This window comes from Cervus canadensis, chromosome 28 (assembly GCF_019320065.1).
Source record: "Cervus canadensis isolate Bull #8, Minnesota chromosome 28, ASM1932006v1, whole genome shotgun sequence".
Taxonomy (NCBI): Eukaryota; Metazoa; Chordata; class Mammalia; order Artiodactyla; family Cervidae; genus Cervus; species Cervus canadensis.
This window is the reverse complement of record NC_057413.1, coordinates 2,575,183-2,599,870: the sequence shown is the minus strand read 5'-3', so window position 1 is coordinate 2,599,870 and position 24,688 is coordinate 2,575,183. Positions and strand designations below refer to the sequence as shown.

The 24,688-nt window shown below is 47.3% G+C and overlaps 1 protein-coding gene across 1 annotated transcript in view; it reads right to left on the bottom strand.

Moving 5' to 3' along the window:
- The window catches only part of CDYL (chromodomain Y like), a 94,227-nt gene extending 70,011 nt beyond the window's left edge, over positions 1-24,216 (bottom strand). The window contains exon 1 of the mRNA XM_043449644.1: positions 23,883-24,216. Within this exon, the coding sequence (XP_043305579.1) occupies positions 23,883-23,906 (24 nt within the window). The 5' untranslated portion in view covers positions 23,907-24,216. The remainder of the gene's footprint in view (positions 1-23,882) is intronic.
- Positions 24,217-24,688: the final 472 nt, after the last annotated feature.

Below are 24,688 nucleotides of genomic sequence, written 5' to 3'. Positions count from 1 at the left end.
AAGTAATCGTGGCTTTTGCTTGTTGAAATTTCCCATTTGATATTGGGATACATTCTTAAATGTGATATTATACATCATTTTAATGCACATTTCTTGCTTTATTTTTTTTGCTAATGACTTCTAACTTGGCTGTTTATTTTATATTTACTTTAGACTATGGAAACTACGCTACACAAAAAGCAAAATTCACATGATTTTCTTATTTGAGTTCAAAATGGGTTTAAAGCAGTGGACTCGCAACATCAACACATCTGCCCCAGGAACTGCTAATAAATGTACAATGCGGTGGTGGTTCAAGAAGTTTTGCAAAGAGATGAGAGCCTTGAAGATGAGGAGCGTAGTGGCCGGACACTGGAAGTTGACTATGACCAACTGAGAGAATATTGAAGCTGATCTTCTTACAACTACACGGGAAGATGCTCAAGAACTCAACGTCAACCATTCTATGGTCGCTGGGCATTTGAAGCAAATTGGAAAGGTGAAAAAGCTTGATAAGTGAGAGTCTCGTGTGTGTTAAGTTGCTCCATTGCGACCCCATGGACTGTAGGCTGCCGGGCTTCTCTGTCCATGGAATTCTCCAGGCAAGAATACTGGAGTGGGTTGCCATCTCCTCCCCCATAGTGCCTCATGAGCTGACCAGAAATTAAAACAAAAACAACAACACATCGTTCTGAAGTGTCATCTTCTCTTATTCTGTGCAACAAACCGGTCAACAAATTGATCGGATCGTGACATGCGATGCAAAGTAGATTGTACGTGATAACTGGCAACAACCAGCTTTAGCAGCTGGACAAAGAGGCAGCTGCAAAGCGCTTCCCAAACTCACACCAAAAAGGGTCCTGGCCACTGTCTGGTGGTCTGCTGCCAGGCTGATCCACGACAGAATTTCTGAATCCCTGCAAAACCATTACATAGGAGAAGTACACTCAGCAAACTGATGAGATGCACCCAAAACTGCAAAGCCTGCAGCTGGCACTGGTCAACAGAAATGGCCCATTTCTTTTCCACAACAACCTGACTGCACTTCATATAACCAATGCTTCAAAAGTTGAATGAATTGGGTTACAAAGTTTTGCCATCCACCATACTCACTTGACCTCTCACCAACCAACAACCACCTCTTCAAGGATCCTGACAACTTTTTGCAAGGAAAACACTTCTACAACCAGCAGGATGCAGAAAATGCTTTCCAAGAGTTCAATGAATCCCAAAGCATGGATTTTTCACTTTATTCCTATGGCATAAGCAAACTTATTTCTAACTGGCAAATGTGTTAGTTGATTGTAATGGTTCTTATTTTGATTAATAACGATGTGTTTGAGCCTTGTTGTTTAGTCACTCAGTCGTGTCCAACTCTTTTTAACATCATGGATTGCAGCACGCCAGGCCTCCCCATCCTTCACTATCTCCCAGAGTTTACTCAGACTCATGTCCTAGTTATAATGATTTAAAATTCATGCTCTGAAGCCATATTATGTTTGCACCAAACTAATAAAACCCCAATAATCCTCAGAAGAGGACCCAGAGTCCAGGGTCACTACAACATGTCCAGTTTTCAACTAGACAAGCAAAACCACAGCAAAGAGTGACCCATGTGCAGATAAGACAGTCAATAAGTTGGCTGCAAGTGAGTCGATTTCGGATTTAAGGCTGCCAACAAACAGTTCAAAAGACTTGGATAATAAGCTCAAAGGGCTGAAGGAAAATACAAAACCAGTGAGTAAACGTATAAAGGTGATGTCAATAGAGAAACAAATGAACAAGACAACCAGTACAATGAACTCAGCAGACGGACTGAACAACAAATGGACGCTTTCTTCTAACATCTGTAGTGACCCTCAATACAGAAGAATCTGAAGGCAAGAGAGGGTTGAAAGATGAGTAGAATCTTCAAAGACAGTGTGACAGCAGGAAGCAGCATGCTAATTGGAATCCCAGAAGAGAAACGAAAACCATTTCTGAAGATGTCTGAAATATCTGCCAAAAGTGCAACATACCTTGAACAGAATAAAGACAAAACTACTAAGACATGCATTGGTCATACTGCTAAAAACCAAAGATAAAATCTTGAAATCAGCCAAAGAAAAATGACATATTATATATAGGGAAACAAAGACAATAAAGATAAGAACATACACTGACTTCTCATTAAGAAACTATAGAAGTCTGAAGACACTGGAACCAAATATTCAAACTGCCAAAGAAGGGGAGGCTGGAGTGGGGGGGGGGGGGGGGGGGGGAAGCAAAAGCAAAAACAAAAACAAAAAAACCTGTCAACCAAGAATTCTAGTATCCAGCAAAACTATTCTTTAAAGTTGTGGGTGAAACGAGAACATTTTCTAACAGTAAACAATTTATCATGAGCAGATGTGACTATAAGAAATGCTAAAAAAAAAAAAGTTCTCTTGTCTGAATGGCAGTCACACTAGACGGTCACTTAAATGTACATGAAGAAATAAAGCGGGAAACAGTCACTGTGTGAGCACAGTGTTCACACGTTCCACACCCACTTATTCAACCAAGAGTGGGTTGAAAATATTCAGGGAAAAAAACTTCCAGAAAGTCCCAAAACACAAAACTTGAATTTGTAACACACTGGCCACCATTTACATAGCACTTACACTATTGGATATTGTAAGTTGTCTAGAGATGATTTAAAGTATACGGGAGGATGTGCACAGATTATATGAAGGCACTACACCAGTTCATATAAGGAACTTGAGTATTTGCAGACTTGGTATGCATGGGTGCCTTACAACCAATCCCCTATGGACACTAAGGGATGACTAGATATATATATATAATACATAATTTCTTAGCTTCTATAGAAGATGACAATTTAAAGCAAAAATTACAGTACTACCAATGAGTTTACAAAGTATATAAATGTAACATACGCAATATACATACATGAGGATTAGAGGAGGAAATGGAAATACACTACAGGAGAAACTATTTAGATGAAATACATATGATGCTACTACTACACGTAAGAGGGAGGAAACTGAAATATACTATTGAAATTCTGGGTTTCACCCAAGGTGGTTCAATACCAATACTAACTAAACTGGGATAAAGCCAAAATGCATTTTGTAATCCCCAGAGAGCAACCAGTACACACTCCTCAAAAAAAAAAAAAAAAACCAGCAATGAAATATAGCTAGAAAACCAACAGAAAAATTAAAATGATGAATTTAAAGTTTGACAAACACAAAAACCAAAAAAGATAGTGAATTCATAATCTAACTCAACACAAAGAAAATTTCAGATGGTTCCATTGATAAATTCTAGTAAACATTCATAAAGAATCAAAATCAACTTCAGAAAGTGAGAAGGGAATGCTTCATAACTCTTTTTATGATACCAACATAACTCTGACATGAAACAAGGAGAGGAAACTACAGACCTATTTTACTGTATGAAGATAGGGACACAATTCCTCAAGGCAGTAACAAAGATTAAAAGGACCAAACATCCTCAGATCATTCACACACTCAGATCAAAAGTATATCATATCCACTCTTAGACTCAGTAATAAAACTACGGAACTATCATGGGTAAGAAATCTTAAACCACCAGAAACTCAGATGACTTATAAAGAAAAGAGAAGCAGATTTTTCATCAGCTGCAAAGCTAATAAATTTTAACTGTCAACCAATAACATCTATTCCCAGCTAAAAAGTCATTAACAATGACAATAGTAAGATTATCTTTAGATGTACAAATGTCAAGAATTTACTACCTCAAATCCTTGCTAAAATAATTAAAAGATGTAATACAATCTACCCCTAAATACATATTCAAGAGAACTGAAAGTATATATTTACATAAAAGCTTCCACATAAATGTTCACTGCAGGATTACTCCTAACACACACAAATAGAAATAACTCAAATATCCATCAATGATGAATGATCAAAACGGGGTTTAGTCACAAAATGGCGTATTATTCAGTCATAAAAGAAACAATATACTGACACATGAAAACATTATGCTAAATCATAAGCATATTAGAAAAGAAAACCAGGCAGAGAAACCATATATTGTACTATGACCCCATTTACCTGAAATGTCCAGTACAGACAGACTGATGGAGAAATCAGATGAGTGCTTCCCAGGGGTCCAAGGGTGGGGACTGACAGCCAACGTGTACGGAGCTTCTTTCTGGGGTGTGGAAATGTTCTGAAATTAGGTAACGGTCACATGAGTACAGAAATGGTAGTGACCGAACAGAAGCAGAAGATATTAACAAGAGGGGGCAAGAATACACAGAAGAACTGTACAGAAGTTACCATGACCCAGATAATCACAATGGTGTGATCACTCACCTAGAGCCACACATCCTGGAATGCGAAGTCAAGTGCGCCTTAGGAAGCATTACTATGAACAAAGTTAGTGCAGGTGATGGAATTCCAGTTGAGCTATTTCAAATCCTAAAAGATGATTCTGTGAAAGTGCTGCACTTAATATGCTAGCAAATTTGGAAAACTCAGCAGTGGCCACAGGACTGGAAAAGGTCAGTTTTCACTCCAATCCCAAAAAAAGGCAATGCCAAAGAATGCTCACAGCACCACACAACTGCATTCATCTCACACGCTAGCAAAGTAATGCTCAAAATTCTCCAAGCCAAGCTTCAACAGTACATGAACCATGAACTTCCTGATGTTCAAGCTGGATTTAGAAGAGGCAGAGGAACCAGATATCAAACTGCCAATATCCGTTGGATCATCGAAAAAGCAAAAGTTTCAGAAAAACATATACTTCTACTTTATTGACTATTCGAAAGCCTTTGACTGTGTGGATCATAACAGACTGGAAAATTCTGAAAGAGATGGGAATACCAGACCACCTGACCGGCCTCCTGAGAAACCTGTATGCAGGTCAGGAAGCAACAGTTAGAACTGGACACGGAACAACAGACGGTTCCAAATCAGGAAAGGAGTACGTCAAGGCTGCATACTGTCATCCTGTTTTTTTAACTTATATGCAGAGTCCATCATGAGAAACGCTGGGCTGGAGGAAGCACAAGCTGGAATCAAGATTGCCAGGAGAAATATCAATAACCTGAGATATGCAGATGACACCACCCTTATGGCAGAAAGTGAAGAGGAACTGAAGAGCCTCTTGATGAAAGTGAAAGAGGAGAGTGAAAAAGTTGGCTTAAAGCGCAACATTCAGAAAATGAAGATCATGGCATCTGTTCCCATCACTTTATGGCAAATAGATGGGAAAACAGTGGAAACAGTGACAGACTTTATTTTGGGGGGCTCCAAAATCACTGCAGATGGTGACTGCAGCCATGAAATTAAAAGATGCTTGCTCCTTGGAAGAAAAGTTATGACCAACCTCACAGCATATTAAAAAGCAAGGACATTACTTTGCCAACAAAGGTCCGTCTAGTCAAAGCTATGGTTTTTCCAGTGGTCATGTATGGATGTGAGAGTTGGACTATAAAGAAAGCTGAGCGCCGAAGGACTGATGCTTTTGAATCGTGGTATTGGAGAAGACTCTTGAAAGTCTCTTGGACTGCAAGGAGGTCCAACCAGTCCATCCTAAAGGAAACCAGTCCTGAATATTCATTGGAAGGACTGATGCTGAAGGTGAAGCTCCAATACTTTGGCCACCTGATGTGAAGAACTGACTCACTGGAAAAGACCCTGATGCTGGGAAAGACTGAAGACAGGAGAAGGGGACGACAGAGGAGGACGCAGTTGGATGGCATCACCGACCTGACGGACATGAGCTTGGGCAACTACCGGAGCTGGTGATGGACAGGGAGGCCTGGCGTGCTGAAGTCCACGGGGTCGCAGAGAGTCAGACACGACTGGACCGAGCTGACTAAACAGGAGTACAATTGTGTGAATATACTAAAAACCATGGATCTGTACTCTTTAAAAGGAGGAATTCTATGACATCCAAATTATGTCTCAAAAAAAGAAAGAAAGAGAAAGAAAAGGGAGAGAAAAGGGAAGTCGCTCAGTCGTGCCCGACTCTTTGCGACCCCATGGACAGTAGCCTACACCAAGCTCCTCCATCCATGGGATTTTCTAGGCAAGAATACTGGAGTGGGTTGACGTTTCCTTCTCCAGGGAATATTCCCGACCCAGGGATTGAACCCAGGTCTCCCGCACTGTCGACAGACACTTTACCGTCTGAGCCACCAGGGTCAGTCCACATACAAGGGAAGAGATAAGTGAAACAAACATTCAAACTTGTGATTTAAAAAAAAAAAAAAATTGTTGGTTTATTTTTAAAAGAGAAAAAATACTAGACAATAATCTTGATCAAGTGGAGGTGAGGTTGGAGATCTCAATGAAGAATAGTGCATGAGACAAGTGCTCGGGCCTGGTGCACTGGGAAGACCCAGAAGAATCGGGTGGAGAGGGAGGTGGGAGGGGGGATCGGGATGGGGAATACGTGTAAATCTATTGCTGATTCATGTCAATGTATGACAAAACCCACTGAAAAAATAAATAAATAAAAAAATAAAAAACCAAAAAAAAAAAAAGAAGAATAGTGAGCTATGTGTCCTTTATGTTCTCAAGGAAGACAAATAAACTTAACTACTGCATGCACATCCCATTTCTGGTACATTAAAAAGAAAAGAAACATTCTCAGTGAGCATAAGATGCAGTGAATAGATATACTCAAAAGGTAGAGAATACAATGTCCCTGTCACATTTCAGAAGAAATCAGTGAATGATTTGATCATTCGGATTAACAGTTAAGCAGATTCTAAAGAAATTAACAAGCAACCACAAGGTCAAACAAACAATCTGTATCTTCCAACCAGAAGAATGAATAAATATCCAATCCATACAGAAAAACCTCTCAAACCAACAAATGACTGGGAAAAAAAAAGGATAAAAGAGCAAACATTTTAAACAAGCCCAAATGGTTCAGAAAGCTTAACACTAAGCTCATAAAAGACATCATACTGAAGTTTTAAAAATCTTACTATATGTTGCTATCAAGAGACACATCTAAATAAAACCAAACTTTTTTAAATTAAAAAGGAAAAAGATATGACTAGAAAATACTACTCAAAACATGTTAGTGTAGCAATATATGAAAACTAATTTGAAGGGAAAAATTCATTAAAAGGAGTACCACACATTGCAGGGCAGAGAGTCAACGCCTGATAAATACCTAACTTTTTACACGTTCATGTATGTGTGTTGTGTGTGTGTGTGTATACATATACACACATACACATTATATACAAACACACACACAGAACTCTGAACCAAACAAATCTTGAACTTAATCCCTTTTATAAGATCACAGAAGGAAACCTCCAGAATTAAAATTTCATAAAGACCATTCTCTGGCCACAGGGTAATTCAATTAGAAAACACACAGTAAAGAAATAATTTCACTTTAAGAATATTTAACTTTAAGTACATTTAAATACTCAAAAAATAAGACAAAATCCTTGGGGCTATAATTTTTTAAATTCTTTTTGGATTTTAAAACATCAAAAAAATATCCTAATCAAACAAATAGGTTAATTTACTTTAAATAAATAGAAAAATCTAAAGAGACTTAAGATTTAAAAAATAAAACTTGTATTGATGTGGCTAAAGCTGCACTCACAAGGTAATTCTATAGCCTTCATTAAAGAACAGCATGAGCTAAAAGTTCAACTCAGGAAGCTAGGAAAAGAACCAGAGAACGAAAGGCAGAAGGAAACCAAGAGTGAGAAATAAAGTAGAAAGCAAAGATATAAAGAATCAGTAAAATAAAAAACTGGTTCTTTTAAAAGAATCAAGTAAGATAAAATATCTGTAAGAAAAAGGCACAAAAAAATAAAAGCATGTTCAAGGTAGATAATCATAGATCCAGTATCTATAGGTTTTTAAATATCCTAAAATACTCTAATATAAAAAACTTTAGGCTGCAACTGACTTAATAGAAAGCAACAATAAATCAATACAAAGTAATTCTCAAATGCAAAGTCAAACAGCTCTTCCATCTTGAAAGCAAACTGAAGTTCAGATGATTTTATGGACAGGTAGAAGTTTCAGAAACAGGAAATCAAAACACAGAAAATCCGAAGATTCAGCAAGTGTTTCATAATTAAAAAAAACAATAAGTTGGTTACCTTTCTTTCAAGGGACTACTGCAACACATAAAATAATACAGTGTGACTAGCGTTTATCCCAGAAATGCAAGGATGGCTTAGCATCAGATAATATATTAATATACATTAAAATAGTCAAAGGAATGAGGGGGTGAAATGACAATCTCTAATAAATGCAGAAAGCACATGCCATACGATTCATTAACCATTCAGGATTAAGAATTCCTCACATGTTAGAAATAAGAGAACTTCAACCAGGTTCTTTTTTAAAAAAGGTATCTTAGCAACTATCTACAGCTTTTCCTTAATAATAAAATTTTATAAAACTCTCAGAATTTAAGAATGCTTGTTTTTATAACTGATACTCCTCAACACTGTACTGATGGCCCCAGCCAAAGTAACAAGGTTAACAACTAGCAGGTATAAATTTGAGAAGAAAAAAATACATGATCACCTCTATTTCCACAAGATGATTGTCTACATATAAATCCAAAAGCATCTACTACGTTTTCAAATGAGTCCAACAAGGCGGCTAGACACAGCGATCGGCCTTCCTATGCACAAACTATTAACTGGTTAGAAAATACAACTTTGAATAAATCTAAGAAAGGCTGTGAAGAACTTTTAAATGTGGGTAATAAAACATTAGTTAAGAACCAAAAGGTGGGGAGGGGTGAGAGAGAGGCAGCTTCCACCCTCCCCCGCCCTCCTGATTCATTCATCTCTCTTCCCATTAGCTCCTCCCCAGCATCATACAGCACTCTATAATCTCTATCTTAAAGCAAACAAACTCTGGAGCCTACGTGGCCCTCCTGGCTCCCTTTTGGAAAAACTGGTCCTGAGAACTGCCTCCGTCTCTCTTTTCCCACGCTCTCAGGAGCCCACACCAGGTGTAGCCCCTGGATCCCCCACCAGCCGCTGCCAAACCTAAAGGTCAGTCCTAGGTCGTCCCAGCGGCACACACACAGTCGTTCCCTCCTCCTCGAAATGTTCTTCACCTGCTTCGAGCGCACCACTGTCTCTCCTGCTTTCCTGCCCACACCGCGTCTCGGGCCCCTTCACTGCATCTTCATCCCCCTCACCCCACCAGCTCTACAGGAGAATGTACCGGACATCAACTTCCATGTCTCTTCTCTACCTACACTCACTCCCCGGGTACCATCCTTCCCCGGCTTTTTTGGGGGCTGACTCACTTCAGTCGTGTCCGACTCTTTGCGGCCCCATGGGCTGTAGCTGGCCAGGCTTCTCTGTCCATGGGCTCCTCCAGGCAGGAGTACTGGAGTGGGCTGCCATGCCCTCCTCCAGGGGATCTTCCTGACCCAGGGATCGAACCCGAGTCTCTTGTATCTCCTGCACCAGCAGGTGAGTTCTGTTACCACCTGAGAAGCCCCAGGTTTATCCAATGAAGACGTCCTAACTCTGAGTCCAGGTCAGTGAGGGGAATCGTCCCAGCTCTCTGAAGGCGGACATCCCCCAAAAGCATCTCCCGCAGAAGCTCGTGCCCTACACGCTAGGCTTGTAGCGCCGGCCACTGCTGCCCACCCACGCCTGGATGTCTAAAAGGCATCATCTCAAACTTAATGCGTCCAAAACCCAACTCCCTTATTCACCCCCTTAGATCTCGCCAGCGATAAAACAAAAGGCGAGCCCTGAGCAGTCCCGCCTGTCTGAACAACTGGCCAACCCCATTCTTCTAGTGACCCAAGCCCGAAAATCCCCAGTTCTTTCCGTTTCTCCTCCTTCTGTCACACCCGATCCTCGGGGGCAATCACTCCTCACTACTCCACCGCACCGCCCCACGGGTCTCAAACGCCAGCATCTTCTGCCTGAGCAACTGTGCCCACCCCAGCTGGTTCTCCGTATATAACAGCATCCAACACAACCCTTTAAAAATGTGAATTTGAGTATGTCACCCCTCCCGTGGCTCCCCGCCTCAGTAAAGACCAAACTCGGAGTATTGGGCACATCTACAAAGGGCCCCCACCTGGACCCCATACCCCGACCTCACGTACCAGCCGCCTCTCCAGCTCCAGACACACCAGCCTCCAGGGGCATTCCTTCCTTTTCAAGTTCCAAATCACCCTATCAGTGGGGCCTTCTCTGACAATGAACATACAATGAGCCCACAGCCCGAGCCCCTGGCTGCCCCTGCGAGAAGCTGAGCACCGGGCGGGCGGGACCCCTGTCTGTCGGGCCCACTGCTGCAGCTCCAATGCTACCGAGGGACCCCCGCAGGCAACCCCAGCCTGGCGGGGAAGTGAAGAACGCGCCACCACCAACCGCTGAGCCATCTTTCAGAAAGGAGAACAAGGTCGCCATATCCGGCGGGGCAAGTTTCCCAGACTTACCGTAAAGCCGTACCGAGTCCAACAGTCAGGTGTGATCAGGACGAGACAAACATCTGATGAGCAGAAACTGGCACACGCGTGCACACACACTCACAAACTTCACACACGGCAGAGGGGCAGACAGGTGGGGGGGGGGGTGACCGGTTCAACAAACGCAGACAGCAGACGATCCACAGCTCAGACACACCAGATCCCCGCACACACCATGAACACAAAGCGCAGGGCTTTCTCACCGTAAGGGGCAAAACTTTTGGCTGAGAAGACGACAGTGACCTGGGATAGGAAGCATTTCCTGAACGAGAAATGAAATGAGGAAGAAAAACTGGATTACATTAAAATGTAAATTTTCATTAACTTTGTGGGTGAAATATGTGATTATGTTACGGATTTTAAAATCTTTTAAGAGTGAGGACACACACAGATATTTACAAGATGAATAACAAAGAGTAGGCTTAATTACAAAGAACTTCAACAAGTCAAGAAAAATGCAGAAGAAAAATGGACCGATTAACATAAAAAGGTTTTTACAGCACACTACACGATTCCTTCAGTGTTAACGTCTATGTGTCTTCTGAACAGTTCGGATATAATTGTTTTTATGAAGTAACTGTGACTTGTAAATGCACCCTTCTATCTGCATTTATGCACAGAGCTGTCCCTAATGATGGGCCTCTACCGCCTGTGGTGGATAACCTGGGTGTTAGAGCAGGGGATGCCTTTTTTCCCCTTTGACTTCCACCTTCTTTTCTCCTTAGAACATACACAGAGCCTTTATGTACAAACCATGAGTAAGGTGATGAGACTACGAAATTCAAAGCACCTGCCTGGCAAATGAGCGTCAGCTAATTCAAGCAGAAGTGACCTTAAGAGACCAAACTATTTCAAAGAAGCTGCTGACAATACAAAACATTCTTGAGACTTTTTCCTCTTTTAGGATTGCCCTCAGACAGTCTTTTGAATATCCCCCATGGTGCCAAAAATTCACAAAAATGAATTTGAGAAAGAAGCAGAGTAATTCAAAACTGTAAAGTTTTAGTGAGTTAGGCTGGTGATATGCTGTAAATCAAAAGTGGTTTCCCGCACACTTTCAAATTCTCTTTTGGACAAAATTCTGGACAAGTGGAACCTCTGATCTTTCTTTTCATCAATGTTTTGTGCTTCGTTATAGCCACCTGTTCAACCTAAAATCCTTGGTGATATTCAAAAACTGTTATCTGTGTTGATGCATTAAGTTCATGCTCCTGGCAAATTCACTTAATCTCATACAAAGCCGGTTCATACTCTACTCTATAATTAGTCACTAGTTTTAGGTCCATACAAAGACTTTCTCACTGCTGGGCACAGGAACCCTACCGGTAATTACCCAGAGGTCCCAGGAGCCACCTGAGAAAATGCTGCTGCTTTAGTCACGTCTTCTCTGCATCTGCTTAGTGATCCCAAGGATGGAGACCAAGGGAGGATGCTGGTTAGGATCCTGCTTGTTTTTTTTATAACCGAACCACCATCGTCTGTTAACTTATACTATAAAGAGTTTAAGAAATAAGAAACCCTTAAAACTCCAGTCCTCATGGCAAGAACAGTTAGTGGGTTCTTTGTTTTAAGGTGTTAGCTAGCATGTGTCTTAGAGAATCACCTCCAACACCTTAACATAAACCCTAATCCACCCAGGGTAATGCCTCCCAGACCGAGAAACTTTCCTAAGGCTTTTGCAGAAGATCTGCATGTGTGCCAAGACGCTTCAGTCGTGTCTGACTCAGTGTGACCCCGTGGACTGCAGCCCGCCAGGCTCCTCTGTCCATGGGATTCTCCAGGCAAGAGTACTGGAGTGGGTTGCTATTCCCTCCTCCAGGGGATCTTCCCGACCCAGGGATCGAACCCGCGTCTCTTATGTCTCTTGCACTAGCAGGCGGATTCTTTATCACAGGCACCATCTACATATACATAGACAGTACTGCCACGTCATGGCTAACTGCTCATCCAAACTTAAAAGGTTTTTTTAAGGTTTAAGCAAGGTTCACATTTAAAGGGTATCATTATAAACTCTTTTGAAGAAATTTTTCAAATGCCACTTTTAACAAACCCATAAATCATTTAAGAATGTTAACCGAATGGCTCTTTGCTAACCCCCGGTAAGGTACATGGAACCCAGAGGGAGAAAGATAAACCTCCCCACACGTTCGCCGCATTTTTGTATCATTACTAACCTCTTACACTAACAGACAAGCAGAAACCTGACCGATGACCTGTCCTAGACTGATAATGATGTCCAACCGGAGTGAGAGATCCGTCTCCCACTCGGGACAGAACCTTCCGGGCAAGGGGAGGGGACAGATACGCAGGAAGCGAAGCTGGATTTAGTTCACAAGTTGGTTTCGAAGGACAGAGGGGTGCTACTGTTCGCTTGGTTTTCTCATTAAACTTCTGTGAACAGTTCAACACCACATCGCCCGATGCGGCAGGCGGGGGAGAGCGCAGCAGAGCAGCGGGAGGCGGAGACGACCTCGGCTCCCATCACGTGACCCGGGGAGACAGAGGGATCAGGCGAGAGCTTCGCTTCAGAACAGACCCTGCGGCACCCGCCCCCCGAGGGCCACCAGCCCGCAGCGCACTCGGCCCCCAGAGCCCCACCTGCCCCCACACGCGGCGCTCAAGCCCCTTTCTCCTCGGGCAGCAGGTGCTTCAGGGTCACTCTCCGGGGCTCCTGTCCCCGGGGGGACTCAGAGGAGCCTTTGGGGGAGGCCCCTCAGGTCACATACAGCGGGGCCGGTGAGAAAGGGGGCGCTGGTCGCCCCGGCATTTCCCCCAGCTGGGAATTCTACTTCCTCAGAAAGCTCACTGATGAGCGGAAGCCAGTGGAGTCGAGTGAGGCGCGTCTGTACACTCACCACTTGCACACCTGTACACAGCGGCCGGGGACGCCACCTTCTCACTGATGAGCGGAGGCCAGTGGGGTTGGGTGAGGCGTGTCTGCACGCCCACCACCTGCACACACGAGAGGGGAGGCACAAGTCCTGCTCGAGGCAGTGCCCCCCCACCGCACGCGCCGCTCCTGCCTTAAGTGACCGCACGACAGCCACTCACCTGTTGCTGTGAGTGCAAAGGCACACTCACCAGAGGGGGGAAGTCAGAGGCCCAAGTCTGGGGGGCGGGGGGACCGGAGCCAGGGCCGCCTCCTCGGGACCCCGAGGCATCAGGGAGGTCGGGGGTTCCCTCTGAACCGCAGGGATGAGAAGTGAGGTGCGCCACGGGGGCAGCTGGACGCCCACTTGCAGAGCAACAAGCCAGAGCTTGTCTGGGTCAGGAGCCTCCAAGGGCTCTCTGCGGAGGACAGAAATCAGGCTGGAGGGGCCAACCTGGCCGGGGGACAGGAGATGCGGGAGGGATGGAGGGAGGGAGGACGGAGCCCGGGACACAGGACGTTTCCTGGGGGCTCTGGCCAGCCCGGGTCGGGAGGCATGCGGCAGGCAGGCCAGGCCCAGCACCCCGCCCCTCGGAGAAGCAGGGGAGGCAGAAACAGTCCCTGCCCCTTCCTTCAACATCCAGACGACCTCAGATAGAAGCTAAATGTCTTTCAAACGTAAAGGGTAAAAACAAGGGCTGAAACAAGATTTCTTAAAATGTTTATCGGTAATTCAGTTCAAATATTCTCATTCACATTTCACCAAAATCAGCTGATCCTTCCACCACCCAGCGCCGTTACGGAAGGCGACGGGGCTGGTCCCTGCCTTTACCCCGGAGTGCAGAGGTGGTGAGGAGCTCAACAAAGTCACCAACTCCCGGCTCGTCTTCCTGAAGCATCAACCGGCCCAAAGATTTATGGAGCAGCATTAACTGGCAATTACTCTTAAAACACTTCTTGTCAAGCCAAAGATCATTCCGTGCAACACACTGTTGGCTCCACAGAAGTTTCCAGAGGATGAGAGGATTCAAAGCCAGGTGAGGCCTGCAACCCCCTTCCCTCCCCGCCTGATGACGATGTTCGCTCTCTCTCCTCTGAGTGGGACACTTTGGAGAACGAACCACAGGATTAAACTGAGCTCTGTCGCTTACATCCCCGAACTTCTTACAAGTCATTTTTGATCGCTCTTTTCAACCCAGGGCTTTTCTCTCTGTAAACAGGCTCTTCAGCAGCTGGAGGGGCTCAGGGGTCCCTGTGATCTGCGGACGCGGATGCCACCACCAGCGTCCCTCTGCAGCCTGTCTCGGGAGCACGCGTCCTCAGGTCGGCTCACCTGCCCGCAGTGGCTCCCTCTCCCCTTCCAGCTCTCTGCTCCTCACTCGCTAAGGAAGCCGGGCAGCCCAAGCGTGTCATGCCGAAAATACAGGCGATCAGCCTCCAGCACAGACCCGGGGTGTTCGGTGCGTCTGGGGCGTGACGACCTGTTACAGTCAGGAGCATGTCTTCTGCCTTGGTTCTTGGTTTTCTGAGCAGCTGAGGCTTCCAGGTCAGTTACATGCTAAGACAATCAGCCCGCAACTCTGGGCTGCTCTGAACTCCCAAGTCATCTACTGATGAAAAACATTACCACTGTAACCAAAGGTCCTCTGACCTGCAACCAACCCGGGGTGGGGCAGCGGGGGTGTCAACCAACACAGGCTGCAAACTACCAACCTCTGGAAAGCCTCAGGTGGCAAAGACATTCCAAAAATACTGTGCTAACTTCTCCAACTAGAGAGCACCACTGCTTAGACCCCACCCACCCACACACACACTTTTCACCCAAGGGGTAAACATAAATGCTGCAGCCAAGGTTTCAAATACTCTTTCCAGGAACACACTTCTCCTTCAAATTATTTGTATCAAGTTTAGAAATAACTTTCCTCCAAAACACCATATGGCTTTTCAAACAAGATACCTAAATGCACAGTTCTCACATATATGGTATAATTTCAAATAATGCAACTCCAGTCACTATAACTTTTGTATTTCAGCTGAAAGTCAGCAATTATTAACGGCTGGCCACGTTCACACCCTCAGATGAGGCACTAAAATAAACCCCCAAAATAGCCAATCTTTCCAGGAGAAAATATTCATCATATTTAATACGTAGAGAAAGTAATGCACTGTTGGTGTTGTTAGTTCCTAAATCGTGTCTGACTCTGTGAGACCCCATGGACTGTAGCCCGCCAGGCTCCTTGGACTACATGGCATTTTCCAAGCAAGAACACTAGAGTGGGCTGCCACTCCCCTTCTCCAGGGGATCTTCCTGACCCAGGGATGGAACCAACGTCTCCTGCGTTGGCAGGTGGTTTCTTTACCGTCTGAGCCACCAGGGAAGTAATGCTTACTTTACTTACACATTACTTACTTATAAGTAATGCTTAAGCAATACAAATTATTAGTAGTGCAAAACAAAAACGAGATGAGTCACACAGTGTCTGAAGGGAGGGAGGCTTCCTGCCGACGGTGACCTCCGATAAGGTTCTGAAGGGGGATGGGGCTGCCCAGCAGGTGAAGCCACGCTGTGCTGGCAGAGGGAGGGGAGGGACGGGGGCAGAGGCGGACCCAGCAGGCCAACCGCTGCAGCGCCACCGGCTCCGGCCAAGCCCACGGGCCGACCTCAGGCAAAGGGAAGTCAGACAAGAATCGCGCGTGGCAGTGGGACGGCAGAGGGAAGGTGCTGTACACTCTGTTTCAGAGGCACCACGCTGTAACTCTTTCGTCCATTTGCATGAACAGTTACCCTTGAAATCCAGTTCACACTTCTTTGGATTCTATCTTTAAGTAAACCTTGAGTGTTGGCTCTAGCTTTTGATCCCTACTTGTGATACCACAAATTCCAAATCAGAACCATTTCTTCAGAGTCTGGCAAAAAGAAAAAAAAAAAAGCAACAAGTTTCAGAAAGGACCTCTCACTGCAAAATAACTAGATCATCAATAAAATACAACTCTTAACACCTCACTGGGCTTGCGGTCAGCAAGGAAAATATCCATGAGCCCCAGGAACTTCCTCCAAGCCAACCCAACCGTAATGACTAAGTCAGTCATAAAAGCAGACAAACCCCAAGGAGGAAGAAAGCCAGCCAGACTGATGGGGAAGGGGAGGACCACAATATTTAGAACCAAAAACTACAACCACTAAAATGAAAGACTCGGTGGATGAGTTAATGGGTGATTAGACACAGCTCATTAGTGAACCAGAAGTGAGATCCAAGGACATACCCAGAATGCAAACAGAACAGAAGCAAGGAGATGCCTACAGGAGAGTAAGACGTGGGGAGAGCCAGTGAGTGCCCCCTTGGGATTCTGCGGGGGACTTTAGAAGCCCAGTGGGATCAGATGAGAAGACGGCCAACCGTCTTTCAGAACTGGCAAGGCAGAAATCCATCAAGACCGCCCATGAACAGGAAGTTACAGAGAGATACACCGTTAAGACGAGAGAACACCAAAGACAAGCAGAGGACCCCGGGGCCACCAGAGGCAGAAAGCAGACCTCCTCCAGACCGACGACCACCTCCTCAGAGGACCCCGGGGCCACCAGAGGCGGAAAGCAGACCTCCTCCAGACCGACGACCACCTCCTCAGAGGACCCCGGGGCCACCAGAGGCGGAAAGCAGACCTCCTCAAGACCGACGACCACCTCCTCAGAGGACCCCGGGGCCACCAGAGGCGGAAAGCAGACCTCCTCCAGACCGACGACCACCTCCTCAGAGGACCCCGGGGCCACCAGAGGCGGAAAGCAGACCTCCTCAAGACCGACGACCACCTCCTCAGAGGACCCCAGGGCCACCAGAGGCGGAAAGCAGACCTCCTCAAGACCGACGACCACCTCCTCAGAGGACCCCAGGGCCACCAGAGGCGGAAAGCAGACCTCCTCAAGACCGACGACCACCTCCTCAACAGTAACGCGGAAGCCAGAGGACACGGGAGTAACAGCGTCAAGATGCTTAAGGAAAATACTCAAGGAGCTCATTTTTTTCCTCAATAAAAATGAGGGCAAGATAAAGACGTTTCCAGGTAATCAGAAAACCAGAGACTTTCCCACCAACAACCCCTCACTTGAGAAATCTCTGAAGGATATACTTGAGAAAGGGGGGAAAAAAAAGGGGGGGAAAAAAAAAAACCCAGATGGAAGTTCTGAGATAAGACTGATAACCAGAGAAACTGGCAAAGATGCAGGTGAAGCTAAAGAATCGCTGTCTGCACGGAGCAGCGAGGCTCTGCCCGGCGAGGTTCTGCGCACACAGGGCGCTGAACACTGCAAGGAACCGCATGAGTGCCGGGGAGGATCAGAGCCACAGCACCCGAGGCCGTGCACCATCAGAAGTACAGCTGAGACGCCAACCGCAGGCCTCGTGGAAAGAGTCACGTACAGACTGCCAACAGCATACCACCTCACACCCAGTCATGAGGTCTGAGCGTCGCTGCACCGCAGGCTCTGGCTGAAGCAGAGCAGTCAGGCAAAAAAAATGATGTCAAAGTGGTCAGTAAGGGGTGTGAAACCCCAGTTTTAGCTCAAAGGTCTCAAGAACAAGTTTGATTCTTTTTTGGGAGTCCTAGATCCCTCTGAGAAACAGAAAAAAGTTGCTGATCCTCTTCCCCAGAAAAACACTTAGGACTTGAACAAATTTTCACACCAAAGCAAAAGACCTTCCCCAGACATGGGTCCTCCCAGGCCTTGACCAGCTTAAAAAGCTGGAGAGAGTTAAGTCTGTGTGGGAAACAGTAAAGTTACACGTTCTCCCCATCCCAGACTTAAAACCATATATGCCAATGAGGGGCTGGGTGTAAAAGGAACACCTAGGCATCAAGTCTGGGGAGGAAGAATCTGGAGCTAAGTCATTCCTTTAATTCACTCTATCCTTAAAACATAATCCAACAATCAGTACAACTACTGCAAAATGTGAACTGTGGGAAATAATGACCAGAAAAGAATTCTTAAAGACAGTCCACACCAATCTTACAACCTGGTGGACAAGTACACCAAATGACGAAGACAGAAACAGTCCTTAACCTCATGACTAAGTGTGTTTAATGCTCCCTTCCTGGAACGACTCGGTTAACCAGGGGCAGCAACAGTCAAAGAGCCTGGAGCCCAGCTTCTGCAAAAGCACATCCCGACCCCTCCGTGTTGTCGAAACAGGCCGGTGCAATCCAGAGGTTCCCAAATCCACCCTTAAGAAGCAAGGTGTGTGAAGCAGAGATTCTAGTCTCCATCCAAACGCAGCAAATTACAAACTTAGGGTTTGGGACCCAGAATCTGCATTTTAATAGGACCCACATCAATGCTGTGTGCCTACACACATGCAATATACAAATGAAGACCCCTTACAAAAGCTCAATTCAGACCCGGCTTTATGTAGCTCAGACACTTAAAACTTCATGAAGCATTTCCTACATATCATGAAAATATGTTTGGGGGTTAAAATCATTATAGAGCATGAGACATCTTCGGTATCACAGCAAGAACAGAAAAACTTAAGTACACAGGAGCTGGAAGCAAATTCAAAGGAAACGCATAGGAGATGTCTCCATCCTCCTGACCAGGCAAATGCATAAATACCCTCAGCCAATTCACGTTTAACAGACTGCGTTAATTTTCAAAACACACACACGTGACTCTACTACCACACAATCAATTCCAGCAAATAACTCTATTTTAATGTTTTTTAGTTGGAGGATAATTGATTTACAATGTCATGCTGGCTTCTGCCCTACAACAACGTGATGCAGCGTGTCCCTTCCCTCCCACCTCTAACCCCATCCCACCTCTCTAGGCTGACACGGACCAAGGGCCGAGCTCCCCGTGTTACAAAGCAAATTCCCACGAGCTGTTTTACATACGGTAGTGTGTATGTTTCCAAGCTACTCTCAATTCATCCCACCCCCTCCTGCCCCCACTGTGTCCACAAGTGTGTTCTCTTTGTCTGCGTCTCCACTGCTGCCCTGCAGAGACGTCCATCAGTACCGTTTCTCTAAATTTCGTGTATGTGTGTTTAATATATGACACCTGTTTTTCTCTAACGTCACTGTGCAATACAGGCTCTAGGGTCTCTCTTTCCTTATTTCAGGGGATCTCAATCATAAGAGCCAACAAACCACACACTACAGATGCTGGCTCATCTTGACCAACATTCATGGAAGGTCTCTTGACGTTTGACTTCCATCCGAACTACACAGACAATCTGATTGATAACTGTGCTTCTGGTCCGTGTACGGAAAAGCCTTGCAATGCACAGGAGAGAGGTTACAATCTTCTCCCAAAGGGAGGAGAAAGACTCCAATCACTTTAAACTCTCCCCCAAATCCTGATTATCATTCCAAACTAATTAACCTGAAGATATGTTTTATAAACCAGATGTAATTTCATTCTTAAAAGCTTACTTCCATTTTTGACTGCCTGAAACACGCATGTGTTGGATAAATATTTTCTCAGAAGGCCAAGACCAGATAACTGAGGTCTTCCTGAAATTTAAATTAGCTATTACACTAGTTCTCAGGGGGAAAAAAGCCACACCCAGTGAGACAAAGAATGATCAAGATAAAAGAATACTGTTTCCATTGTTTTCGATTCTTCGCTCAGCCCACAAGAACTCAATCTGATGGTTATTTGACCACTAGATATATTAAGATCCTCAAGTTCACAGTTTTCTTTGGTGATAAAATCAATTCACTTGACACTTTGAAATCTCAAAGCAAAGAAAGTCTGCTTTCAGGGTGTTGAGAGTGCGATGGTTCTTTTCTTTTTTTAAAGAATGGAAGAAGATAAAGATGTTTCATGGAGTAGCGTTACCAACTGCTCTGAGATGCTACCGTGACTCAGTCTTCACTCTTCTCGGGAGCCGTGGTCTCATTCCCATTTCACAGATGAGGGCGTTTAGGGGAGATTCGGCTACTTAAGATATACAGCTCTTCCCTTCCTGACCCAGAAGGGAAGACTGGAACCCACACTCTGGCTCTAAGCCTAGCGCTGGGATTGGGGTTAGAAGCCCTTTAACTGCTCCAGGCCCCACGCTCCATGCAAACCTTGCCTCCAGAACAGCTAACCATCGAAAACTGAGGTCAGCAAACTAAGACCCACAGGATTGATCGAGCCCACTGCCTATTTTGTAGAATCCATAGGCTAAGACTATTTTTTTTCACATTTCCAAGTGATTCTTTTTTTTTAAAAGGAAGACAATTACACAACATGTAAAAATTATATGAAATTTGAGTTCTACCACCCATGGAAAGCTTTCCTGGAGCCTGGCCTGTGGATGCTTCTGAGCGACAGCACCAGGGCTGAGCGGTGGTAACAGACCCGCCCCGGCCTGCAAGGTCTCCGGTATTAACTGTCTGGTCCTCGAAGCAAAGTGTGTGGCTGCTGCTGCTAAGTCGCTTCAGTCTGTGCGAAGCCACAGATGACAGGCCATCAGGCTCCGCTGTCCCTGGGGTTCTCCAGGCAAGAACACTGGAGTGGGTTGCCATTTCCTTCTCCAACCCATGAAAGTGAAAAGTGAAAGTGAGTGGCTCAGTGGTGTCCGACTCTCAGCGACCCCATGGACTGCAGCCTACCAGGCTCCTCCGTCCGTGGGATTTTCCAGGCAGGAGTACTGGAGTGGGGTGCCACTGCCTTCTCTGAAAGTGTGTGGATCCCTGACCTAAAGGACACTTAACTTCTTATGTACACTATAAACATCGTAGGATGGGTAAATGTAGAAAAATCTGTCTCCCCTGATCCTAGCTGCTGGAGATGCAGGAGGTAAATAGATCTGTCCCTCAACCAACAACAGCTCTTCAATGCTGAGAAAGGCTGATGCTGCTTCCATCTTGCTCGGCTCTCTCTCTTTTGTATTCACGAGGCACAGCTCCCATCACCACTTCACCACTGACCAAGGACCTGTCACTTCAGACCAGACCAGAAACCATGCCAAGTGTCAGAGATCTCATTTCTTTTCAGGTGAGAAAACAAAAGTTAAGGAACTCACCCAAGTTCAAGAGGCTACAGAGACGCCTTGTTCTTACCATCCCAAGTTACTTCAAAACGCAAGACTCTGAACTTCTTCTCTGCCAACATATCCCTGTGGAATTGTGGAGGTGGAGCCTAAACAAGAAACTTCTACTTCGATTTAAGCAGAACTGGACAAGACCAGGCAACTGGTGCCCCAGGAACTGGTTACTAACGTAGCCTGGTGCGTCCCACACCATTCCCCTCCCCACCTGACAAGCAGCCTGGCAGATGCAGTGTTTACTTCAAACAACTGCCTCACAAGGAATATCGCCTTGATTAAACCAGCACAACTCTATACCTTTGGAAACAAAACCAGACCTCAGAGAGGCATGTTAGATCAGTTAAAACACAATAACAACCATCTCCTTCTGAGCGCTCTCTCTGGGAACCGTGGGTCTGCTTTACACGTTTTTTTCATTTAAACTTCACAGCTCTATGAGGGAAGCTTTGATTCCAATTTTACAGATGAGGACACTGAGCTTTCAAGGTTAATTTGCTCAAGGTGATGTCAAAAACTAGGTTTTCTGACTCCAAATCCAGGCTCTCAATCGCTATGCAGGACTTTCAAATAAACTTGCAATCCTAATATAGACACGGTGCTGCCTACAAGTAAAGGAGAAGTGAGAAAACTCACTTGGAAAGACACTGACCACGGGATCGACTGTCACCTCAACTGGACCCCCTGCAACACCTTTCCCCAAAATCAGAACTCCGAATGACCAGCTCCGCTGTGCAGGTGGGTTGTTCCTCTGTGATGTTCTTCGTTCTCCTGACAGCTCTTGGGAGGCACAAACCATCCCCATCCCTCATCCCTCCCTGGCTCCCCATGGAACCTCCACGGGGCAGGCATTCAACGACATGCTCTATGAACGCAAGCTCTGCACAGAAAGTGACTTATAAATGAATGCTGCCACCAGAGCAGAAAACCTGAAGATACAGAATAAGCAAAGAACTAAATTTGGTTCATAATGCACTAGTGCTCAAAGTGCTGCCTTCAGAATAATTTGTGACACATGAGATACAACTCACGTATAAGGTGCTACCCTCACCCAAACACTAAGGGGACAAGTGACCCGATTGTGTATTTATAACCTCACAAATGAAGAAAGCGTGAACACTCAGGCCTAAAATCTTCACCAACAGTCTAATGTAGAAACCAAAATCCCTCCTGTCCTTGTGCTATGTACTTTCCCAACTGTACGTCTCAGCCTCTACTTCCCGGTCCTTCCCAAACGCCAGTTTCTTTCTTAGAAAGAAGGAAAGCTTGAGAACAGGAGGTTTTTTCCTTTTTTCCCCTTTAGTACCCTAATGGGGCTTCCCAAGTGGCAAAGAGTCCTCCTGGCAGTGCCGGAGACTCTAGTTCAGTTCCTAGGTTGGGAAGATCCCCTGGAGGAGGAAATGGCCACCCACTCCACTATTCTGGCCTGGAGAATCCCATGGACTGAGGAGCCTGGTCTGGTTGCAGTCCAAGGGGTCGCAAAGAGTGGGACATGACTGAATAGGCACGCACACCCAAATGACCCAAGATAGTTATCTTGAACACAGGAGGGGACAGCCAATGTGTAAAGGGCTTGAGCAGAATGGCACACCTTCAGTGCCAGCTAAGGTACAGTGACCACGTACAATGTCGGGCAGACCACGGATTCTACGGAAGGCAGCCTCCTCCTGAGAACTTTCGCACAAAAAGTTGCTAGAAGGCCACCACGGATGGCACCACACAGCCGCATGCTGTGCCAAGGGCGGTAACGCACCGGCAGGAGAGGACACCTCAGAAGGCTCAGCCGGTTCTTATTAAGGGATCGCGGGAGGCCAGAGCAGCTCTACTCGTTACAGACGCTTCCCTACGTCCCTAAACACCCAGGTCCCTAAACGCATCGGAGGTGAACCCACCGAGTATCCACAAGTGAAGTCTCTTACGAAGCTGTATTTACAAACACGCACCCGAAAGCACAGAGCGCTCTCCAAGCGTCGGCACTCCCCAGGAAGTCGACTTTGCAACGCGTCAAGAAGTTACATCGGGGCGCACAAGACACGCCTGGAGATCCAAACCGACAACCGCACCGCTCCAAGTCGACGCTGGCAAACCCGTGGCCCAGAACTCGCGGTTCCGACGGGGGCCCCCTTCTCGAAGCTCGCACCGCCGCGGCGCAAAAATGAATGACGGTTGGATCCGCGTTAGGTTTAAATTTCCTGGCTCTGGCCACAATGCCAAACCTAATTAGAGCATGCGGTCAACGCTCGGCCCTCTCGGCGCGGTGTCGGGCAGCGCTCGGGCCGGCAACAGAGTCGGGAGACAGTCGCACTCGTCCCCGCACCCCCCCGCCCCCCAACCCCGCAGGCGAAAGCCCCCCCCCCACACCCCGCAGCGCTCCGCCGGGCGCCCCCGCGCCCCGCTGCCGGCACTTCGGCCCCGTCCGCGCTCCGGCCCCGCGGCCGGGACCCCCCGGCCCGCAAACTCGGGCGCGCGCGCTTCCGTCCAGCAACCCGCGACCGGGGCGGGGGCCGGGGGAGGGGAGCTACCTCGTACAGCTCCTCGGAGGCCATGGCGGGCGGCGGGGCGCGCGGCGCGGGGCAGGGCCGGCGAGGCGCCGCGCCGCCGGCGGCCCACACTTTGTTCCAGTCGGGTCCCTGCGTGGCCTGCGCTTCCTGCTCCGCGAGGCGCCGGGCGGGCGGGCGCTCACTCCCGCCGCTGCGGGCCGCCGGCCGGGTCGGTGCGCAGGAGCAGCTGCGCAACGCGCCCTCCGCGCCGCGCTCACTCCGCGGCGGGCCGGCTGGGGCTCGGGCTCATCGCGCCGCCGCGGGGCCGGGCCGGGCTGGGGCGGGCGCGGCGGCGGTGCACGGCGGCGAGCGGGCTCCGCGGCTCCCCCTCTCCGCGGTAGTGCAGAAAGCTTCCTACTTGCGGCCGAAAAACCTGCCCCGGCTACTGAGCATGCCCAGTGCGGCCGCCCGGCCCGGCCGAGCCGCGCTCCAGGTTTTCGGGCCGCCCGCGCGGGGGGAGGAGGGGCGGGGAGGGGCGGCCGGCGGGCGGGGCGGCGCGGGGAGCGGCAGGCCGCGCTGGGGCCCGGCGGCCGGGCAGGCGGGGAGCGGCTGGCAGGAAGGGGCGGGGTCTGCTTCGGGGGCGGGGCCGCGGGCGGGGGCGGGGCCAGCTCGCCCCAGGGCCCTCCGGAGGTCGGGCCGGGCCGCGCGCCCGCCTCGACGTGGGGGGCGTGGCCGCGGCGCGCGGGGGCGGGGCCTGCTCGCCCCAGGGCCCTCCGGAGGTCGGGCCGGGTCGTGCGCCCGCCTCGACGTGGGGGGCGTGGTCGCGGCGCGGGGGGCGGGAGCGAGGG